This window comes from Hyaloscypha bicolor (assembly GCF_002865645.1).
Source record: "Hyaloscypha bicolor E unplaced genomic scaffold K444scaffold_17, whole genome shotgun sequence".
Taxonomy (NCBI): Eukaryota; Fungi; Ascomycota; class Leotiomycetes; order Helotiales; family Hyaloscyphaceae; genus Hyaloscypha; species Hyaloscypha bicolor.
In genome coordinates this window covers 2,145,623-2,164,890 of record NW_020194519.1, presented here as the reverse complement: position 1 = coordinate 2,164,890, position 19,268 = coordinate 2,145,623, and the positions used below count along the sequence as shown (strand labels likewise).

At 36.0% G+C, this 19,268-nt stretch overlaps 4 protein-coding genes across 4 annotated transcripts; 2 read left to right on the top strand and 2 right to left on the bottom strand.

The window, feature by feature from the left end:
- Positions 1–693: 693 nt before the first annotated feature.
- On the bottom strand, positions 694–1,918 carry K444DRAFT_608878 (uncharacterized protein; the record flags this gene model as incomplete). Its single annotated transcript, XM_024879462.1, has 3 exons — positions 1,765–1,918; positions 1,008–1,623; positions 694–836 (listed from the first exon to the last, which is right to left on the bottom strand). Coding segments are annotated over exons 1-3 (889 nt in total), but the record flags the coding sequence as incomplete, so codon positions are not given.
- Positions 1,919–2,417: 499 nt separating this feature from the next.
- Positions 2,418–3,750, top strand: K444DRAFT_608875 (uncharacterized protein). The gene has a single exon (XM_024879461.1). It carries the CDS (start codon positions 2,450–2,452, stop codon positions 3,605–3,607), a length of 1,158 nt encoding a protein of 385 aa, XP_024742091.1. The 5' UTR covers positions 2,418–2,449; the 3' UTR covers positions 3,608–3,750.
- An 11,055-nt stretch (positions 3,751–14,805) lies between these two features.
- K444DRAFT_660310 (uncharacterized protein) lies at positions 14,806–16,642 on the top strand. The gene is made up of 2 exons (XM_024886443.1): positions 14,806–16,131; positions 16,182–16,642. Exons 1-2 carry the CDS (start codon positions 15,027–15,029, stop codon positions 16,199–16,201), a joined length of 1,125 nt encoding a protein of 374 aa, XP_024742090.1. The 5' UTR covers positions 14,806–15,026; the 3' UTR covers positions 16,202–16,642.
- A 271-nt stretch (positions 16,643–16,913) lies between these two features.
- K444DRAFT_625771 (uncharacterized protein) lies at positions 16,914–17,872 on the bottom strand (the record flags this gene model as incomplete). The annotated part of the gene is made up of 3 exons (XM_024882568.1): positions 16,914–17,267; positions 17,341–17,507; positions 17,677–17,872. The coding sequence occupies 3 exons, from the start codon at positions 17,870–17,872 to the stop codon at positions 16,914–16,916; spliced, it is 717 nt and encodes a 238-aa protein (XP_024742089.1).
- Between the last annotated feature and the right edge of the window lie 1,396 nt (positions 17,873–19,268).

The window sequence follows — 19,268 nt, the reverse complement described above, 5'->3', positions numbered from 1 at the left end:
TTCGGCGGTTCCCACCTACAATTCGCCTAGCACGCCTTGTAGGTGAGGGATAGCGATACGCACAGAACAGTAATACGCAAATTTTTTACCAAAATCTACCATTATTTGCCTTAAACCCCACGCATCACTCTCATAAATCATGGAAAGTATAGCGCATTTGAGCCTTTACCTTCTAATAGTCCTCTGGAAATAATACCATTATCTGTCAATACTTTTTCCTCCATGGTTTGGCTAATCAGGCGTTCCGCATATTAACTACTTTGACCTCATCCTCATCATCTGCTATAATATCTGCTCGCCCTTAATATACATAAATCTCTCCATACTTTTGAATAATCCTTCCATTATCCCTATTATTCCTCTTCTCCCTTTCTTGCTCTGCAAGGCTCAAATCATGGACTCTTTGCTTTGCTAAAGTACCGGATAGTATAGATCGCTCCGCTGTACCCTCAACCTTTTCTTATACATGCTTTACAGATAGTATAATTGGTATACTATTTATTACTGCCTCTATTCGCTCCTTTACATATATAATACCCTTCTTTCGTATGCGAATTGTCAATGGCGTGGCCCAATTAGCCCAATTCTCGGCAGGAGGAGAAGTACGGGATGGCGGGGTAGCAAATACGAGAGGAGAGGAGGGAAGAATTAGTAAAGATTATCGAATTAGAGAGGTTAGAGGAGATAGTATACGAGCTTGTCGTCTTGTTTGCTTCTGAAGTTGCTTATATTCCTTTATTTTTGAGAGTACCACTTCTGGTTCGAGAGGAATTAGCCCTGTTTTCTTAAAGGAATTCCGTGCGATCATGCGGCTATTAAACACCTTATCCCAAAACCTCTAGAATATCGCAAAAAATGCCTTTTTATCTATTATCTCTGTACCCATAAAGATCTCTCGACGTAATTCGACTTGGAACCAATGCTTTAAAGCTTGGAAAACGGCCACATCAAGAAATTAGAGAAGGTGAGTGGTATGTGCAGGAAGCTTGAATAGTCATATGCGATACTTCCAATAATAGTCTAGGAATTCACGACTAATATGAGAGCCGTGGCCATCGAAAATCAAGATACGATATCTGCCGGGTCCAGAAAAGGGACAGAATCTGTCAAAATACTTAATATAGCATACTCCAAGCCAATAATTAGTAAATCCTGTAGGAGATCGCGCGAAAAGTATATTCTCGTCAAGCTGGTTTTTGAAGTATCCCCGCAAGTAGTATGCTCCCTTAAAAATAATTATTACTGGCACCTTGGTTCCTCTATAATTAATTATAGCCACTGCTATTACAAGCTCTCGATTCTCTGGATCTGTATTATATATAGCTTCGCAATCGTGGGAAACATAGACTCGATCACCGGTAATGACTCTAATTTGGAACCCACTCTCGTCAAAGTTAGATATATCGTAATCCTCTATATTATATCTTCTCTTATATCGGTCAAATTCCTGGAAATACCCCTTGATATCCTCTATAATATGTATAGCTAATTGCTTTGCGGATAAAGGCTTCTCTCGTATTGATTTGAGGAATTCGGCTTGCCGGACCATCCATGCTTTAGTCCATCGAATTAATACTAACGAATTGGGATCCCCAGAGCTCCAAAAAAGGAGCCTTCCTGTAGCTATACGAATCTCGTATATATTGGCCCCACGGCCGGAATATTAGAGCATAAGAATATACTCCTTTAGGGCATCGTCTTGTAGTACGGAGAGCTTTTTATTCTGCCCCCCTCGCGAGTGGCTGGGTGGACGCCCACGTTAACGAGCCATTAGACGTTCATATGGGGCCCCAAATTGCTTTGCAGCCTTCGTACCTTTCAGGTAAGGATTATTATCCATTGCATGAGAGGCTTTCGCTATACGCTCTTCGATTTCATGTGGTTCGGGTGGCATTTTGGTGATTTTGGTGGAGTGATGTGTGGAAGTGGGGTAAAAAATTTGCGTATCGCTGTTCTGTGCGTATCGCTATCCCTCACCTACAAGGCGTGCTAGGCGAATTGTAGGTGGGAACCGCCGAACGATTATCGCTAGCTCTATTAATCTCCTTGTTCATATCCAGGTAACGCCGCTTCTCTCCCTGTTCCCCTCGTCTCATCTGCATGGTTTTTGTTGCCCGTTCATCTAGTTTGCCACGTAGTTGCTTATCATTCCATTTTAAGCTTAGCAACCTGCAAGGTGAGATATGCCTAATAGCCAGGTCAGGCTCAGCCCATGCACACCGAGTAATCTTTACGCCGAGCGAAATTCTCGGAAGCCGCACTCAAACTCCAGACATCCCCATATTTTTCTTGTTTGTGTAACTCTTTTCCATTTCCAGCCTTTAAGTCTGCCTTGTAGTGGCCCAAAATCTTCATGGCTATAAGGCAGTCCCACCAAGATGCTGTGCAACAAATCCTTCATCTCTCGCCCTCGGAACCACGACATTGCCTGACAAGGTGCTCTGCTGGAATGAAGAATCAATCGTATGCGTGGAGCTTTGATGTATCCTCTTTTATGGTCCTCATAGGCGAGGCTGAGGAGTTCAATTATCGTCTTATGCAACGCTCTTTATGTGAATGCCTAACGGCAGCTCCCGTAGCTGGATTGCAATCCTATATCCGTACAAACTATGCTCTTTTAGAAGCAACGGGCTTTTCATATTTCTCACCTCGAGGATGTACCACGGCACCACTAAGAAATATGAGGCTTGTGCAGAGTATTAGTCGCAACAAATTCTTGCGAGATGGCTCTTGTAAGGTCTACCAGATCCGCTCGACCGACGGAAGTCGAAGCAATGTTAATATGCTGAGCATCGCGGCAGTAGCAAGCTGGGTGGTGTTCGCTGCGATCTTGATATTTTCTCTGGTCCTTGGAGAGACGACCTGGATTGGCTTGTCGGCTTGCGTTCTTCTTACAGCGTGGAGTATCATTTTGAGAGTAGGGGAGAGGTACTGCCTGCAGCCAGCAATATGGAAAGCCTTCCAAGCAGGTCATTCAGATGCAATATACGTTCTTGGAAGACGAAATTCTTGCTTTATCCTACAAGGGAGTAGGAAAGATGTGGTAAAGTGGACAGGGCAAGGGCTTGAACAGAAAGAAGGAGAATTAGTTGAACGCCTTTGTGTAGGCATGAGGATTGGGAGTTTGGCGCTGTTGCTCTACTTCTTAATCGTTATTCCGAATGGGACCACCATTGATCAGTTGGCTTTCATTGTGTTGAATACGATGGGCCAAGTAAATGTTATACTGGGACAGAATCTGAACGCGAAAGCCTGCTTTGAACAGCTTGAACTGGTCGAGGAGATGGCAATGCCAACAAGGACTCATGTATATGCATATTTGCTAAGGAAATTTGGCAATGGCAGTTGGGTAGAGAAAGCGGACCTTTTGCCACAAACCGAGGTTTGGCTGAGGTGGCGGGATGCAGTCACCTCCAACCTTATTATCGACCCGAAAGAGCAGTATGGTATATGCATGGAAGAGGAGAGTGTTAGGGAAGGGAAAACCAAGAATGTTGAGGTAGAGGAGGTAGAGGAAATACCGGGGAAAACTCAGGAAGATAAAACTGTGTTCAAGGAAGTGAAACAGCATCGCGTTGACGAAAAACAAGTTGATGGTCGGAAGTAAACCAACACAGTCATTATTTTGTTAAATTTTTAAGCATATAAATCGAATATTGATGGGGGTTATTTAAGTTGCATCGGAGAGATTCGATGGAGGCTGTCAAGGATGCTTTCATTAGGGCAAAGTTATACAAAATTAAACATCTCCCTTCTGAATTCCCCCCCAAAATGACTAGCTGATATATCAAACGGCAGTTAAAGTTTCAAACTTGCTTCTCCACTAATTATGAAATCTACCAACTGCTGTCGTGGCGTCTCAAAAAGGCGAGTTTGATGCCTCGTTACAAATATATATCTCTTAAAGGCTCCATATAATCATTAGATCCCTCACTATCTGGACATTGAATCGCTACGCTTTCCGATCTATATTTTGTTGTTGGTGAGATTGCACACAGAGATTAAAGCAAACAATGCGAAAACTTCGTGTTAACTAATCTGCCGACACTGGCGCAGTATTGTGCAGCTTTTTCGGAACTGTAGCTCGGGGAAGAATAACGAAGGCGACAGGCCGGTTGCATTATTGAGAGTCGCGAGTCGATTCTTTAGAAGATTGCCGCTTTCCCAGACTGGAGAAGAATATAAGTACCTTGCTGGTTCATGTAAGGTGACATAGCCAATTCTCTTCTCTGGATCGTTGAGGACAGTTTTTACCGGGAGGAGAGACACGAAAAGTGAAGTGGAGAAGGCTACTGACTACCAAACCCAGGGCATCCAACTAGAGTTAAGCAGTAATTGAAGCGCCACTGTTATATCGCCCTATAGGAAAGTTCTTGTAGAAGGGGACAGTTCTTGATGCTTTTTTGAAGCGTCTAGACGAAGTTAAGGGAAAATTCGGCGAGGTTTTTTTGAGAAAGCTTGTGATAAGAGGCTATGTGATTCATGGACTAGCAATAGTGGTGAAGCAGACTACTGTCAGAGACATCTACGCTGGCTATACCAGCGATCTTCTTCAGAGCATCTGCAATTTAGAGGGGGGAACTCTGCCCATTTATCCGCGATGATCCACCTTCCGTAGTTGATGGTAGCTCGGGGCATACAGATCTGTATTTTGGAAGGAGACATTACAGCGATGAGGAAGCCCCATACTATCATGATTTTTTGTGCTCCTTAGACTCAATCGGGGCGTTACACGAGTGTTAGAATATCATCTTATCATCTAATTATGCACGAAACGATTAACCCAAGCTCTCTGGGTTTCTGGGAAGAGGAAAGAGGAAGATATTACGGTCGAATAACTCGGACAGCAGGGGACTTCTCACGTCTGGCCAATTCGAGCTCGGTGAGTCGAATGAAGACAAGCAGAACAATAATTGAACGATAATCTTTCATTGGCTTCTCGGTGGATTCCATCTTCCCAAGGTTAGGCTGCTCAATGACAGTCAAGAATCGAAGATTCTGTGCCCACATCAGAAATGTCTCTCTCTCTCTCGGGGCTGCAAATTGTTGAATCTGCAGAACATGAGGCCTGAAAGTGTCTCCAACCGAATGAACATGCTCCCTGAGTCTTCAATATTTCAATCTCTATATGCTCCATCCTCCCAGACAAACCATAAGCCTGCTGTGGAATTGTGCTAAGGCCTGGATGTTGGCGAACAATGTGAACTGGAAATCTGAGGGTTCGTCTCTTCTTGTCGGGAGAGATAGTATGTATAAAAGTTGATTATGACGAAAGCGTTCAATTGTAAGATGGGCGCGACTGAAAGCAGCAACTCGCCACGTGTGCGTGGATTATTCGAGATGGAATGTCAGTCAGATCAGCCTTCACCGCAACATTTGTTGGGCATATTTTTTGGGCCAGTTGCAATCCAGCTACGGAAAGCCGTAAGGATCAAGTGATCAAGCGATTTTCGAATCCGGTTTTCAATGTCTGATTTGTGGCACGTATGTATCCTACCAAAAATCGCCCGCAACCAAAATACCGCATTTTGCATATATAACCATACCTAACTTAAGTCCCTTTATTACTATCTATTATAAGACTTATATATGTAATTAAATCATATTTCTAAGTATAGATAATTTATAATATAATTAACTATAATACTTCTGAATTATTCTTATAAGGTTATACTAGCCCCGTACTACTACTTATATATCTCTTTGCCCCTTCTCTCTGCTCTTACTAATATATAACTAGCTTTGTATATATAAGGTATATATAGAAAGACGGAATTATATCGGATTAGAGAATTTGTTATAGAGGATATACTTGGAATAGCTAGTTAGTAGAAGGCATATCCGAAACCGGCAAAAATAAGTTAAGATATACGAAGTCACTGGTTTATGGGAGGTGTATCCGAAACCGGTAGTACCGAATAAGGATATACTTGGAGTAGCCGGCCGGCAGGAGGTATATCCGAAACCGGTAGTAATAAATAAGGATATATATAGAGTCGCTGGTTAGTAAGAGGCGTATCCGAAACCGGTAGTAATAAGTAAAGATATACTATAGGATAACTCAATATGAATCTATACCCAAAATAGAAATAGATAGTCCTACTAATTCTTTAATATAAAAGGGTTTTCCTACTATATTCTTATTCCCTAGATTACTATCTTTATTTCCTTTTACTCCTATTCTTAATCTAATCTCTTTAAAACTGCCTTTATCTAAGACTTTATATATTATAATATTATGGCCTACTATAAAAAGTACCAAAAGCAGAAGGGTATTGGCCCTTTTTATAGCCGCTATAGTACTATCTTTCCCTCCTCAAGCCCGACCGAATTCACCTCAGAGGAGGAGTATCCACAGAAGGCCTATAAGCCAAAGCCAAAGCCTCTTGCCTCTCGCCCTTCCAAGAATAATAAGAGGAATGACGATAATAATAGTACTAAAGAGGTGGGTACTAGAAATTAGTATATCTATTAGGCCAAGTTCTAAAAGAATAAGGAGGAGAGGGAGAAGGAGGGAAAGGAGGAGCGGGTAAGGAAGAAGAAAGAAAGTCTCTAAAGAACTATTACTAGGAATACTCTTCGTAGTATATAGGAAGATGATCTTATCTCTGCTAGGAAGAAGAAGAAGAAATCGAGGCTCCAGGGAAGAACTTTGACTAAGGCTTATAGTTAGTAAGAGTTAAAAGCAAAGAAAGATAATAAGAGAAAGCATAATAAAGAAGGGCTAACTAGTAGATATGGCCATAACCCTACTAATAAGCCTTTACTAATAGGCTTATTAATAACTATCTATTACTATATCGGCTACCTTGGGAAGCCGTTTAAGTAGACTGCCCTTTTAAAACTCCCATTTTTTCTCAATTCTTACGAGACATTCGTAAGGCTCAGTAGCTAGGTACTTAATTGCCTCTAAGAATCTAATATCTGGAAAGGTATTAGAAGAGCTAAATACTATAAACTTGACCTTGAGGATTAAAGCCTAACTATAGGCTACCTTACTAGTAGGGTTACCTGCTCCAAAGTTCCGGACTTCCCGGTTCTATTTAGAGAAAATCGCACTTTTAAATAGTTCCTTAAATATATAAAGAAGATATGTCCTAGTATAAATCATTAAGAGCCCAAACTCTGCTTCCTTATTTCCGTTAAAAAAAAGTGGCCTCTATAGGATTATTAACTATATAAAGGGCCAATAGTTAATTTAATAATAACCCCTAATACTAATAACTTATTAAAAACCCTTAATACCAATAACTTTAATAGTAATATAATTAGAAATAATTATATGTCTAAAAAGGAGCAGTATTAGTATTAAAATACTAGTAGATAACTTAATATTATCTATTAAGAGAACCATAAGAGATCTAAGTCTCTATATACTCTAGCTACTAAAACTCTAGCTAGTAAGCCCACTCTAGCTAGTAAGCCCACTCTAGTTACTAAGCCTATTCTAGTTACTGAGCCTACTTTAGTTACTAAGCCTACTCTAGCCAGTAATCCCGAAAAGCCCTTTAACGAGATATTCAATAAATAATATAAGTAACTAAGGGAGTCTATAATAAAAGGTTATATTAATAGGTATTAGTATATATTAAAAAAGGAGCTAGCAGATCTTGAGAGGGAAAAGAAGTAATTTAAGGTACGAAAACAAAGCTTTAAAAAGGAGAGGAATATAGTAATTAAAGAAAGCAATACCTATATAGATAGGCTTAATAAGAGAGTACGGCTTTTGAAAGCTATAAGAGAGGAATTTGAAATTAAAAAATAAAGTCTTACCGAAATCTATATAAAGAATCTTGAGAAGCTAAATATAAAGATACTCTCTTTCCTTTTAGGAGATTCTCAAGGCAAGGCAGTTAAGGGGGGGCTTGGCGAGCTAGTTATTTAGTAGAATAAGAGCAAAAGCTTAATATCTACTATATAGGAAGCCTTTTAGGTAGCTATATAAGAGATCCAGGGCAAAAGCTCGGGGTCGGTAGCACTAGTAGTTCAGGAAACTCAGAATAAAGGCTCTGGATCTCTTGAGGTAGCTAGGCCTAATATTAGTAAAAGCTCTCTATAATTTACTAAGGGCAAGGGGAAAATATACAAGTAGTAAGAGACTATCTGGATTTCCTAGTATTATTAAATTAGTTATATCGAGAATCTTATTACTCTAGTAGCTAATTAAATTAGAAATATAAAAAGCAATATTTACTTATTTCTAATTAACTAATTTCTAGTTAATTTCAAGAACCTGGGGATTATATAGTTATATGCCTTTTCCCTCTGGCTATATAATACCTTAAAAAACAGATATTATATATCTGCTATAATAAAGGGCTTTATTATTAATCTAATTAGGTAAGGCATAATACTATCTTATTATATTACTAGCTATTTATATAGCTATTCTATAAGTAATTCGAGTAAGCTTTAATATCCTCGGATCTCTATATATAGCCTAGTCTATAAACTAAAATAGCTTTATATCTAGTAATACTATAATTTAATTTTTAATATAAAAATAATTACCTTATTTCGATATATTTAAATATATTAGGTTTGGTTTTTTTAATAATATTATTATTAAATTATTATTTCCTAGAAATACTAAGTAATACTTTCCCCTGAGAGATATATATTCTCAATAAATAGCAAAAGTAAATATGGAATTTAATAATATAATTACCCCGTACTAGTATCTTTTTTTTATTTTTATAAAAGTATAACTTTATTCTATCTTTATTCCAAAACCTCTATTCTTCTTCTATATTTTTTCGACTTCGCTATTAATACTAAGAGCTAGTATCTAACTACCCTTTACTAATACCTCTATTAATACCTCTATTAATACCAAGAGCTAGTATCTAACTGCCTATAACCTCCCCCTCCTCCTCCTCTCCCTCCTCCTCTTTTCCCTCCTCCTCCTCCCCCTCCTCCTCCTCTCCCTCTTTCTTTAACCCCTCTACTAATAACACCAAGAGCTAGTACCTAACTACTACTTCCGGGTCACTTTTATCCGGAACTCCCATATTATAAGTCTTTAACCTACTTACTCCTTAGAAAGCTAAATTTTAGATCCCTCCTCCTCTTTCTAATACCTCTTATGCCTTTAGGCCCTTTAGAAGTACCCTCTTTCAAACTTCCAAAAAGAGACTAACTTCTGTTTAGATTTCTCCTCCCCTTCTCTAATACCTTCTCCCTTTCTTTAATACTTATAAAAGCCTTCGGACCACTACTAAGTATCTCTATTCTTTATCTTGGAATATATACTAACTTATTCTTATAGGAAATAGCCTTCCTCCCTCTAATCTCGACTTCTTTAATATATACTTCTTGCCTTTGGGCTATTTAGACATCTCTCCGTTTACTTTTACGGAATATATACTAACTTATTTTCTAGTTCCTCTTGCCTTATCTTGCCTTACCTCCCCTTTAATATTACCATATATATATCTAGTTAGTACTAGTTCTTATAACCCATAGTTAGGCTCTTATAGTTAGGCTTTCTATTTATTAAATACCCGGATATTTTATTTTACTTTTGCTTTATATATTTTATTTTATATACTTTACTTTCCTTTTATTATAGGTTAGAACTCAAATAGTATTTACCTTAAGCACTTATACTCTCGGGTATATAAGATTCCTATAGATCTTTCGGGATTATAAACTAGCCTACTTTAGTTCGGGAAAGCTTTCTCGAGAGTATTCTAGAAGTTATAGTATTTATTATAACCCCTCCCAAAGATTAATATAATATGGGTATTTCTGGTCTATTCTCTTTCTATAGAGTAAACCGCTACCCTAAGTCTATATAAAAGTCCTAATTATTCCTTAAGTTAAAGTATAGGTACTTCTTATTCCTATTAAATTAGGTATAAAGAATAGCAGGCGCCTTCGGGCTAGACTATAATACTAGTTAAATACTAAGACTTTCTATATTTATCTCGCAAACTTATAGTTTGAGATATATTATATTTAATAGGGCTTCTATATCTAATTACTTTATATTATAGTAAAATATCTTAGTATTATAGTTAGAGGAGTTCTACTTTATAATCTTATTTACTACTTATAGATTTTCTAGCTAATAAGTCTTGGCTAATAGCTAAGAAACTTATTAGCTACTCTATCTAAAGCCTCTAGAAACAGGAAGTTACCCTAATAAAAACTTAGTATCAAAAATAGGTTTAACTAATTAATCCAAATAAGGAGTTTATAGCAGGAATCTCTATATCTGGGTAATTTTATATAATAAACTCAAGTTCCTATTCCTAGTTATATAAGTCATAATATATAATAAACTCAAAATTTTCTGGCCTATTAGAGCTTAAGTTATCTTTAGAAAAATTAGTAAGCTTTTCTAGATAGACTTATTAAAGCCTTAGTTTTCAAAGATATTAGTCTAGTCTTCTTATTTCCTCCTTAGGTAATAGTTCGGCTCTCAGGAATCATATATAAACATTAACGGAACAAATATAGGGATATACTATATATGTTTTCTGGATAGATTAGGATAGAACCTATAGGATTCCCGTAATATTTATATTAAATCTATAGTACTAGCTAGTAAAGACTTTAATAACCTTAATAAGACTTGAATTACAAGCCCGGTCCTTAGATTTCCCGCTTAACTTAAAGGTTAAGTAGTCTATAATAGGTTACCTATTATAAAATATATTATACTCTTTTCCCAAAAAGTACCAGGTACTAGTAATAGTCCGGATACCCCAAAGCCCTTAAGACTCTTTATAAGTTTCCGGCTTTGGGGCATTTTTATAGCTAGCTAATTCTATAGAGTTATATAACCATATAATCCCTTATATTAATTTAAAGGGATTATATCTTTATATATAGCTATAATATTGCCTTTAAGGAGCTTAGTATAAATAAACTTTTATAGCCCAAATATTAGTTATTAAACAAGTTATCTAAGATTCCCTTATTCTCTAAATCCCCTAAATTATTCTTATATTACCCCTTATTATCTATAGAAACCTTACTATTAAGATTATCCTCTTTAATATTCCCTAGTCCTCGATTTACTATAATTATATTCTCTAGTCTTTATTCCGCCTCTCGAACTACCTCTAACTACTTATCTCTCCTATAAAGAGGCTCAATATTAAATAGGAGCTTTCTAACTCTCTTTTTATAGAATTTAAGAATATAATAAAGAAACTAATATATCCTAATATAGTCTTAATCTAGCCCCGCTTTAAGCTTATCTATAGTATATATAATACCGGTATCTTTAAGGAGAGTTATATAAAGCTCTTTAATTTCGGGAATTTAATATATTATATAATTATATCCCGTAACCTTTTCTTTAAGCTCAGAAAGCAATTACTTAGCCGCTCCTATTAGGGAAGTACTATAATAATAAACTCTCTAGTAATAATTATATAGCTCTTCTAGAACTCTAGGCCGGAGGTAATTAGCCCTTGCCTACTAAGAGCAGATCGGACTAATATTATAAAAGAGAATAAAGTTATTAATCTATTAGTAAAAGATATCTATATAAATAAATTAAATAGTAATCAGGTTATAGTAAGACTTTCTATTAAAGATACTTGTATTATAAAAAGATTTAAAGAACCGTCTCCAGGTCTTTATAAGCCTACTAGCTAAGATATTCTACTATATCTTAATATACTAATTCTTTATTAAGGGCCTATAAGTAAAGGCCTTTTTCTATAGTAAATTATAATCCTTTACTAACCGCCGGAGCTCGATTTATATAACTGCTATAAGTAGTATCTCCTAGCCTTTATTAGCTTATAACTTTTTTGGAAAGTAGCCCTATTCCCTAATATAAAGGAAATAGAACTTTAGGATAATAATTTATATATAATTTAATATACTAATAAAAATACTAATTATTATTCGAGAATATATATTAATAATACTATAGATCTGGAAGCCGTAATAGGATAACTTATTATACCTATCTATAGACTAATATTAACCTGGCCCCTTTATAGTAAATCTCCTATATTTCCGGTTCTTATACTTATCTCATACCTTTACTTCTATTTTATCTAATATTCTAAATATCTACTATATCTTCTTATAAGATATAAATTTACTAGTATTCTTTTGGACCTAGTAGTATATCCTCCTATAGCTATACCGGATTAATTAACCGCTCTTTAGTTCCTTAAGAATAAATTCTTTAGCTTCTTTAAGAATATTAATATACTCGGTATTAAATCGATTTCGTCTTAGCTAAAGCTTATAATAGTAGCAAATTATTTTCAGGATATATATATTAAGCCTAAAATAATCGAGTTTATAATTAAAGATCCGAAATATATATTTAGGCAAATAGTTTCAATACTAGAGATAATATACCATCTTAACTAGCTTCTTATTACGGAGATATTCCTTAAGCTTTACTTGCTATTAATCCGAAGGGAGTTTAGTATTCTATTATTATAGTTAGGTAATATAGCTAGTCTTACTAGTATTAAATCCTTCTAATTATAAGGCATATCTAATATCCTAAAGAGTTTTTTTTTAAATATAATAAAGCTCTTTAATTTGAGTTTAATACTATTCCTATAATTAAAGATTAATTCTATTAGCTCCTATAGTATAATATAGTTTGCAAGTCATAATAATAATAATTTAAAATAAAGAGTAAAAAAAAAAAGGAAATATATAATTCTTTAAATATTAGTCTATACTAGTATAAAAACCCTATTTTCGCATTTATATAAAATATAATATTATAATTACTAGAGTAATTATAATTATAATTTTATATAGAAATAGCTCTATATTTCAGGGTTCCAAATATAGTCTTATTTTTATATTATATTATCTAGATTATTAAATAATACTAATATTTCTACTCTTATATATAAAGAAAGCTTATTTTTAGTATTATATAACTATATAATTCCCTAGATCCGAAAAACTAGTATAAAATTTAGAGAGGGCAACTTACTATTTATATAATTCCAAAGTTATCTAGGCTTCCTAACCTAATCCTATATTCTTTAGGCCTAACCAGGAATTCTCTATCTATACCCTAGTATTATATTAGTAGTAGAGTTATAGATATAGCTTACCTAATTTACTATTTAGCCCCGGAATTATATCCTATAATTCCCTATTATAAAAGTAGTACTAGTATAATAAATACTATTATTTATAAAGTTAATTCTATTTTCTAGTTAGCTTATTAATTCTATCTTTGCCTCTATTTATGAATTTATTATTACTTTATAAGGCAGAAAGCTTAGAAAAGTTAATCCGATCTTCTGGATTATTTATAAATCTATTCTTTTATATTTTTTAGGCCTTTATAATATAAAGATAACTCCGAATTTGTAATTACTTCTCGGGAAAAGGGTATTATAAAAAGGCCTTCTTTTCCTTCTAACTAAGCCTCCTTCTCTTAACTATAATACTATACCTAACCTCTTCTTTATTTCTTTTCTTCTTTCTTCAAGTATTATTTAAGCCTTTCTTCCTACTATAAGGTAAATATAATTCTTTATTATACTACCAAAAAAGTCCTTAAAGAAAGAGAAGAAATATAATATATATAATATTAATAATATTAATAACTTATACCTATCTAGTAAAGATAAGTAATATAATATAGCTCGAGTATAAAGGCTTTAAGCCTCGAGGAACTATAGAGAAGCAGTAAGTTATACTCTCCCTATATAAAAGGCTAGAATATAGTACTAATTAAATATTAGAATAATAATTTATTAAATCTACTAAACCTCTTTTTTTTTTTAAATACCTTATAACCTCCTCTTACTACTACTAACAAATAGTTCTATCTCGAGCTTTTTAATATCCCTAATAAGATAATACAAGTTATAAAGGATATCTATAAAATACCAGAAATTCGAGATATAAAGTTTTATCCTAGAAAGAAGCTAACTAACTTAGATAATCCGAAGATTATAGTAAATCTAGAGGCGGTATATAGTCAAACTCGAGGTTATTTAGTACCTATATCTTATATTAATTATATAAAAAAGAATCCCAAAGGCCCGTAATAGAAATATATACAAGTTCAGGGCAAATTCGACTGAGCCTATTATAATTACAAATATAATAATAGTAGTAAAGTATATATCTTATACCGCCTTAATATAGTACTAAAAGATCTAGCTTTTCCCAAGTTAGCCTCTATAAAACCTTAATCTTTAAAGCTATAAATACCCTCGAAATAGAGTAATAAAGCAAAGAGACTAATAAAGGGAGAGGGAAAGAGAGAGAAAGAGGGTAAGAATAAAAATAAAGAGAATAATAGAGATAGAGATATTTCGAGTATTATAGGGAATAATAGTAAGGATAATAATAGTAAGAAAGATATGCCTTGCAATTCATGGGATCTACTATACGGACCACGCAAGTTAAAGGGGGGTTAATAGTAATTGAGAAGAGGAGGCAGAGGCAGGGGCGGGAGCAGAGGGGGTACTAGAGATATTATAGTAAAGACAAATACAAATATTAATATATTTAGTAACTACAAATAGCTTTATTTTGGCTACCTTTATATAAGTTATATATACGAGTATAATAGTGGTTATATATGCAAAATACGGTATTTTGGTTACGGGCGATTTTTGGTAGGGTGCGCACGTGCCACAAATCAGACATTGAAAACCGGATTCGAAAATCGCTTGATCACTTGATCCTTATGGCTTTCCGTATCCAGCTCGCTTTCAGTCGCTTGCCAACGGGTCGTTTCATCTGGCACGCTCATGTGACTACGATTCGCTAGAAAAGAATGTCCTAAAATCTCACCTGCTTCTCTTCTAGATTCTTCACCATCGTCTTTCGCACGATGCCACATTGTTGTTTCATCTTATTTAAAAGAGGGGGGCTGGGGATTTAGAAGGAGTTAACACAGAGTATGGTTTCATATTGAATCCCTGAACACTTTGGAGACCCCTAGCCAGGTTAATTCTGCCTCGGGGTTTCATTTGCTGTGCCACCCCAGTGCGCCTGACGCGGGGCTGAGGCGAGGTCTGACTGCAGGTTCTGCAGGAGCACAAAAATAAAGACGCTGTATGCTTTCAAAGAATGCCATCCACCCTTTTCAGCTATCGAATCTTCACAAAATGACGCATGCGAACACCAATGTCTGGACCTTCGACCTCAGTTCATTCATGGTCCTTCTGAGTGAAGATGAAGAGCTGAATTATCGGCTAATGCGACGGTCGATTTATGAAATTCTATGTACTGCGCCTGCTGCTGGACTGCAAAGCTATTTGCGGAGCTATAGCGTGGCCATAGAGAAGGTTGGACCGATATATATAAGCCAGTTGGGAAGGAAGAGTGCCCCGTTACGAAATCTTCGTCTTGCGAATACGATAGCCTCCTATAATCTTCTTTGCGACTCCAGATATTCCGTCTATCAGATTCCCGCCTTACAGGACACTAGAAATAATCTGAAAGACATTCGGTCTCTCTCTTGGATGCTTGCCACTTGGATTATTACAGCGGCGATAATAACATTATTGGCAATCCTGCCAGACACTTCATGGGTTGGCATTGTGAACTGTGCAGTATTACCCGGGTGGTCAATCGCCCTGCGTATTATCGAGAGCCAATGCATATACATCGCCACAAGCTCTCCTTCGCAGCCCGACTGCCTAGATTCGGTGATTATAATTGGTCGACGAAACTCGTGCTTGATTCTTGAGGGAAGTCGCCAAGATATCAGCCGTTGGACAGGGCTTGGCGTCGAGGTCAAAGACAGTGTTTCTTCAAAGTTTACCGAGTATTTTACTCGTATCACAACCCTTCTGATCTTGGTGTTTGTTTTCGTCTCTATTCCAAACGGCACGCTGCATGACCAAGTGTCATTTATTGCAATGAACATCCTCGGTCAAGCCAACGTTAAAATTGGCAAATACCTCAACGCAAAATCCTGCTTAGGATCCCTTTCAAAGATTACCAGCACGAATGTTCCCAGCCGTACCCACGTTTACGGTCTGCTGCTTCGGCGCTTCGGGAACGGAGACTGGGTAGATGAAGTCGGACTGCTGCCAAATACTGCTATTTGGAAGGATTGGCGTAAGCTAGTCATTGCTAGTCAATCAGATTCGAAAGAGTTGTATGAAAAGATAGTTCAAGAACATTCTAAGCCCAAGGAAAACCTCGAAATTCTTGGTAGGTTATCTTTTGTTAGCAAATTAAACTTAGAGCTTATGTCGTGTTAGTTCATCCCGAGACCCGATGACTGGATGAGTACCTTGGTCCGAAATCTCAAAAGCTTCTGTTAGGCTCCTATCGATAGCAGCGCTGTCGCCCCAAGTGGCGGTTCCGTTCCTGCTCAAAGAGGAAGAGCTAGCGTTGGAACATTTATCTTGATTTTGGGACGGATAGAGAAAGTGAGTCTGCTTCGAGTGTTGGCTCGCTGAGGGAAACATCACGGAGAAAATCTAGAATCAGGATGAAAGTTGAAAATGTGCGATTTTGCTTGTTAAATATCGAAGAAGGCACAGATTGAAGATTGAGGAAACCGCTGTGTTGATTGAGTTGTGGTTTGGGTGTTCTCCGTAGCATTGAAGAAGGATGTCGGATTGAAGTATTCAAAAAGACTCATGGTTTATTTTAGGGCAACCGCCATTTTAAATACATGGGACGATTCACCTTTGACCAGGCTAGCCCAAGACAGCAGAAAAGTTGTTTCATTCAATGTAAATTTTCTGTCTGGACACATTTTGGAGCTGTGAAGCCTCGTGTTCAAAGCACTTTGACTTTCAGTCGACAAATTTTAAGTCCATTCATTCGAGCACACTAATTCAAACGACCAGGACAAACGTCAATGAGAAATTATGTACAACAAAGGTAAACCCGCAGAGAGTTTCTCAAGCTCAAGTTAGAGGAAACAGGAGGAAGATACAATCTCCACCATTAATAAGCATCATTGACAGTTTATCTGCTCCAGACTATCCATAAGTGGGACCATAGAAGCTGTCCGGGAATGTTGCATCTCCAAAGAACAGCATACATTGATAGGGATCGTAAACACCCTGGGTATAAAAATCCGAGCAAAACAGCTGCTCCTGTGGCGGCCCGCCTGTGGTACTACAGGAATAACAGGGCTCTAGCATCAATTCCGCTCCCTCGAAATCCGGATAGGCACCTTGCGTTTTGTTCGCAGTGAGGCAGAGACCAGAATCAACGTCGATTATGTAGCCAAATGTTGAGCAGCCAATGCTAGGCGGCTCGATGTCGGTCAATACTTGGTAGTAAGCGAATTGTTCGGTTGCGTTCACGGTTTGGTTGAGTCCTGCGTACAGCTAAGATCCAGCAGTAGTGCCGTTAAGAACGCCAAAGGAATAAGCTACGCCTGAAAAGTTATAATCTGCTGACGCTGGCGTGCTGGCAAGAGTTGTGTTGCCTAGGCCAGGCGAGAATGTGCAGGCCCCTGACGGAGAGGGAGTTGCGGAAGAAGACGCAGCAGTGCTTGATGTTGCGATTACCATTGTCGAGCTTGGAATTATACTCGATGGGGCGAATGAAAGCGTCAATGAGCTTGTCTGGTTGCAAAATCCAAGGTCAGGATGACAACCAGCCCCGCAGAAAGAGTCACCTGTTCCACAGAAAAAGAATTCAGAGCAACCTGTTTCTTGACTTAATCCCGATTTAGAGCACAAATTTGGGAAAGGACGGGAAGAGAGGAAAGCTTAGGTGGAGTTCGAGACTTACAGGAGCTAAACACACTGCCTTCGCAGGTCACATTGTTACCACAGGTACTATTATTAGAGATATTCGTGCAGAAACCAAAAGCCGGGTTGACAACCAGTTCCACAATAAGCCGCGTCATGGCCACATTTGTTATAACGCAATTCTTTGAGGCCTTCTCGAAACTTATAGGACTAGCCTTAACTATACAAGTAGACATGGGAAAGAAAGCCCTCTTAAATGCAATTACTATTATAACTACTCTTATTATAGAATTATTAAATACTATAATAGCTTAGGTAGAAGCCGGGCTTCTTAATAATAACTTGCTATTAAATATTTCTCTTTAAATATAAGATATAAACCTAGAAAACTTCCTAGTATTCTTATTAATAAGTATAATTCTACTTAATAATCCATTTTCTAAAACCTTTAGGCTTTATTACTTTAATATAATTCCTTAAATTAATATTCTTTTTTAGGTTATTAAAAATACTTTTAATAGCAGCTCTATTATTTTTGCCTTATTACTAAATAACTATAATAGTATAAGTAATCTCAAGCTTAGAAGAAATATATAAGAATATATTCTAAGACTAAAAGAATTAATCCAATAGGCTAGTTATAAAGGAAATAAATAAAGTAAAGAAGGAAAAAAGAGAATTATTTTGGAAAAATATTTATTTAAGCCTTAATAAGATTAAAATACGTTTTAGAACTAAGCCTTAATACTAAAAGCTTAGTAAAGCACGTGTTATTATTATATTCTCTCTTTTTAAAAGCCTAGTTTATTCTTAAATTAAGTTTTTATTAAGGCCGATTTATATTAATATTAGTTTTAATTATAATTATAATTCGAGTAACTAGTTATTACGGGTACGGCATTTAGGGCTTAGAAAGCAAGATAGAAGGTCTCTTATAAAGACAATTCAAAGCTAAGAAAAAGAAAATTAGAATATAGGAGGCTGCAAGGGAGTATATATACTCTATAGTATACTAGTCCCGAAGGGGCTTAGCCTTCTAAATATCTCTAGTATATTTCAAGTATACTTCCCTAGTAAGATAGCCATATTATATATATTTAGAAGGCATCTAGTATCTGGTAAGGTATTTTAGATACCGGATATCTAGGAATTATAATATTACTTTCTTCTTTAGAATAAGCTTGTTCCCGAGCTTTATAAAAGCTATTAATCTATTTAATTTCATATTATTTTCCTTCCTAAAATAAACTAGTATCTCGGATATAAATATTATATATAAAAGACCGGGGTCTTTATTATATAACTTAGGAGAATTTATTATTATTTCTATATAATTCTAGACAAGTATTATTTTTTATATAGTCTAGCTAATATTATAGGTTTTATAAAAATCCTAATTTATTAATATTATTATTATAGAAACTCTATAAAACCAGGAGGCTATTACTTAGTACTAAAGCTAAATATTATACTAGATCCTTATCCTAACTAATCTAATAAATTCTATATTTTAGCTTATTTCTTATTAGCTTAACTATAATAACTCGCTTAATACTATATTCTTATTTACTATTCTCTAATATTAATAGGGGCAGTTCCGGGTTTACTTAATCTAGTAAGGAATTCTAGAGA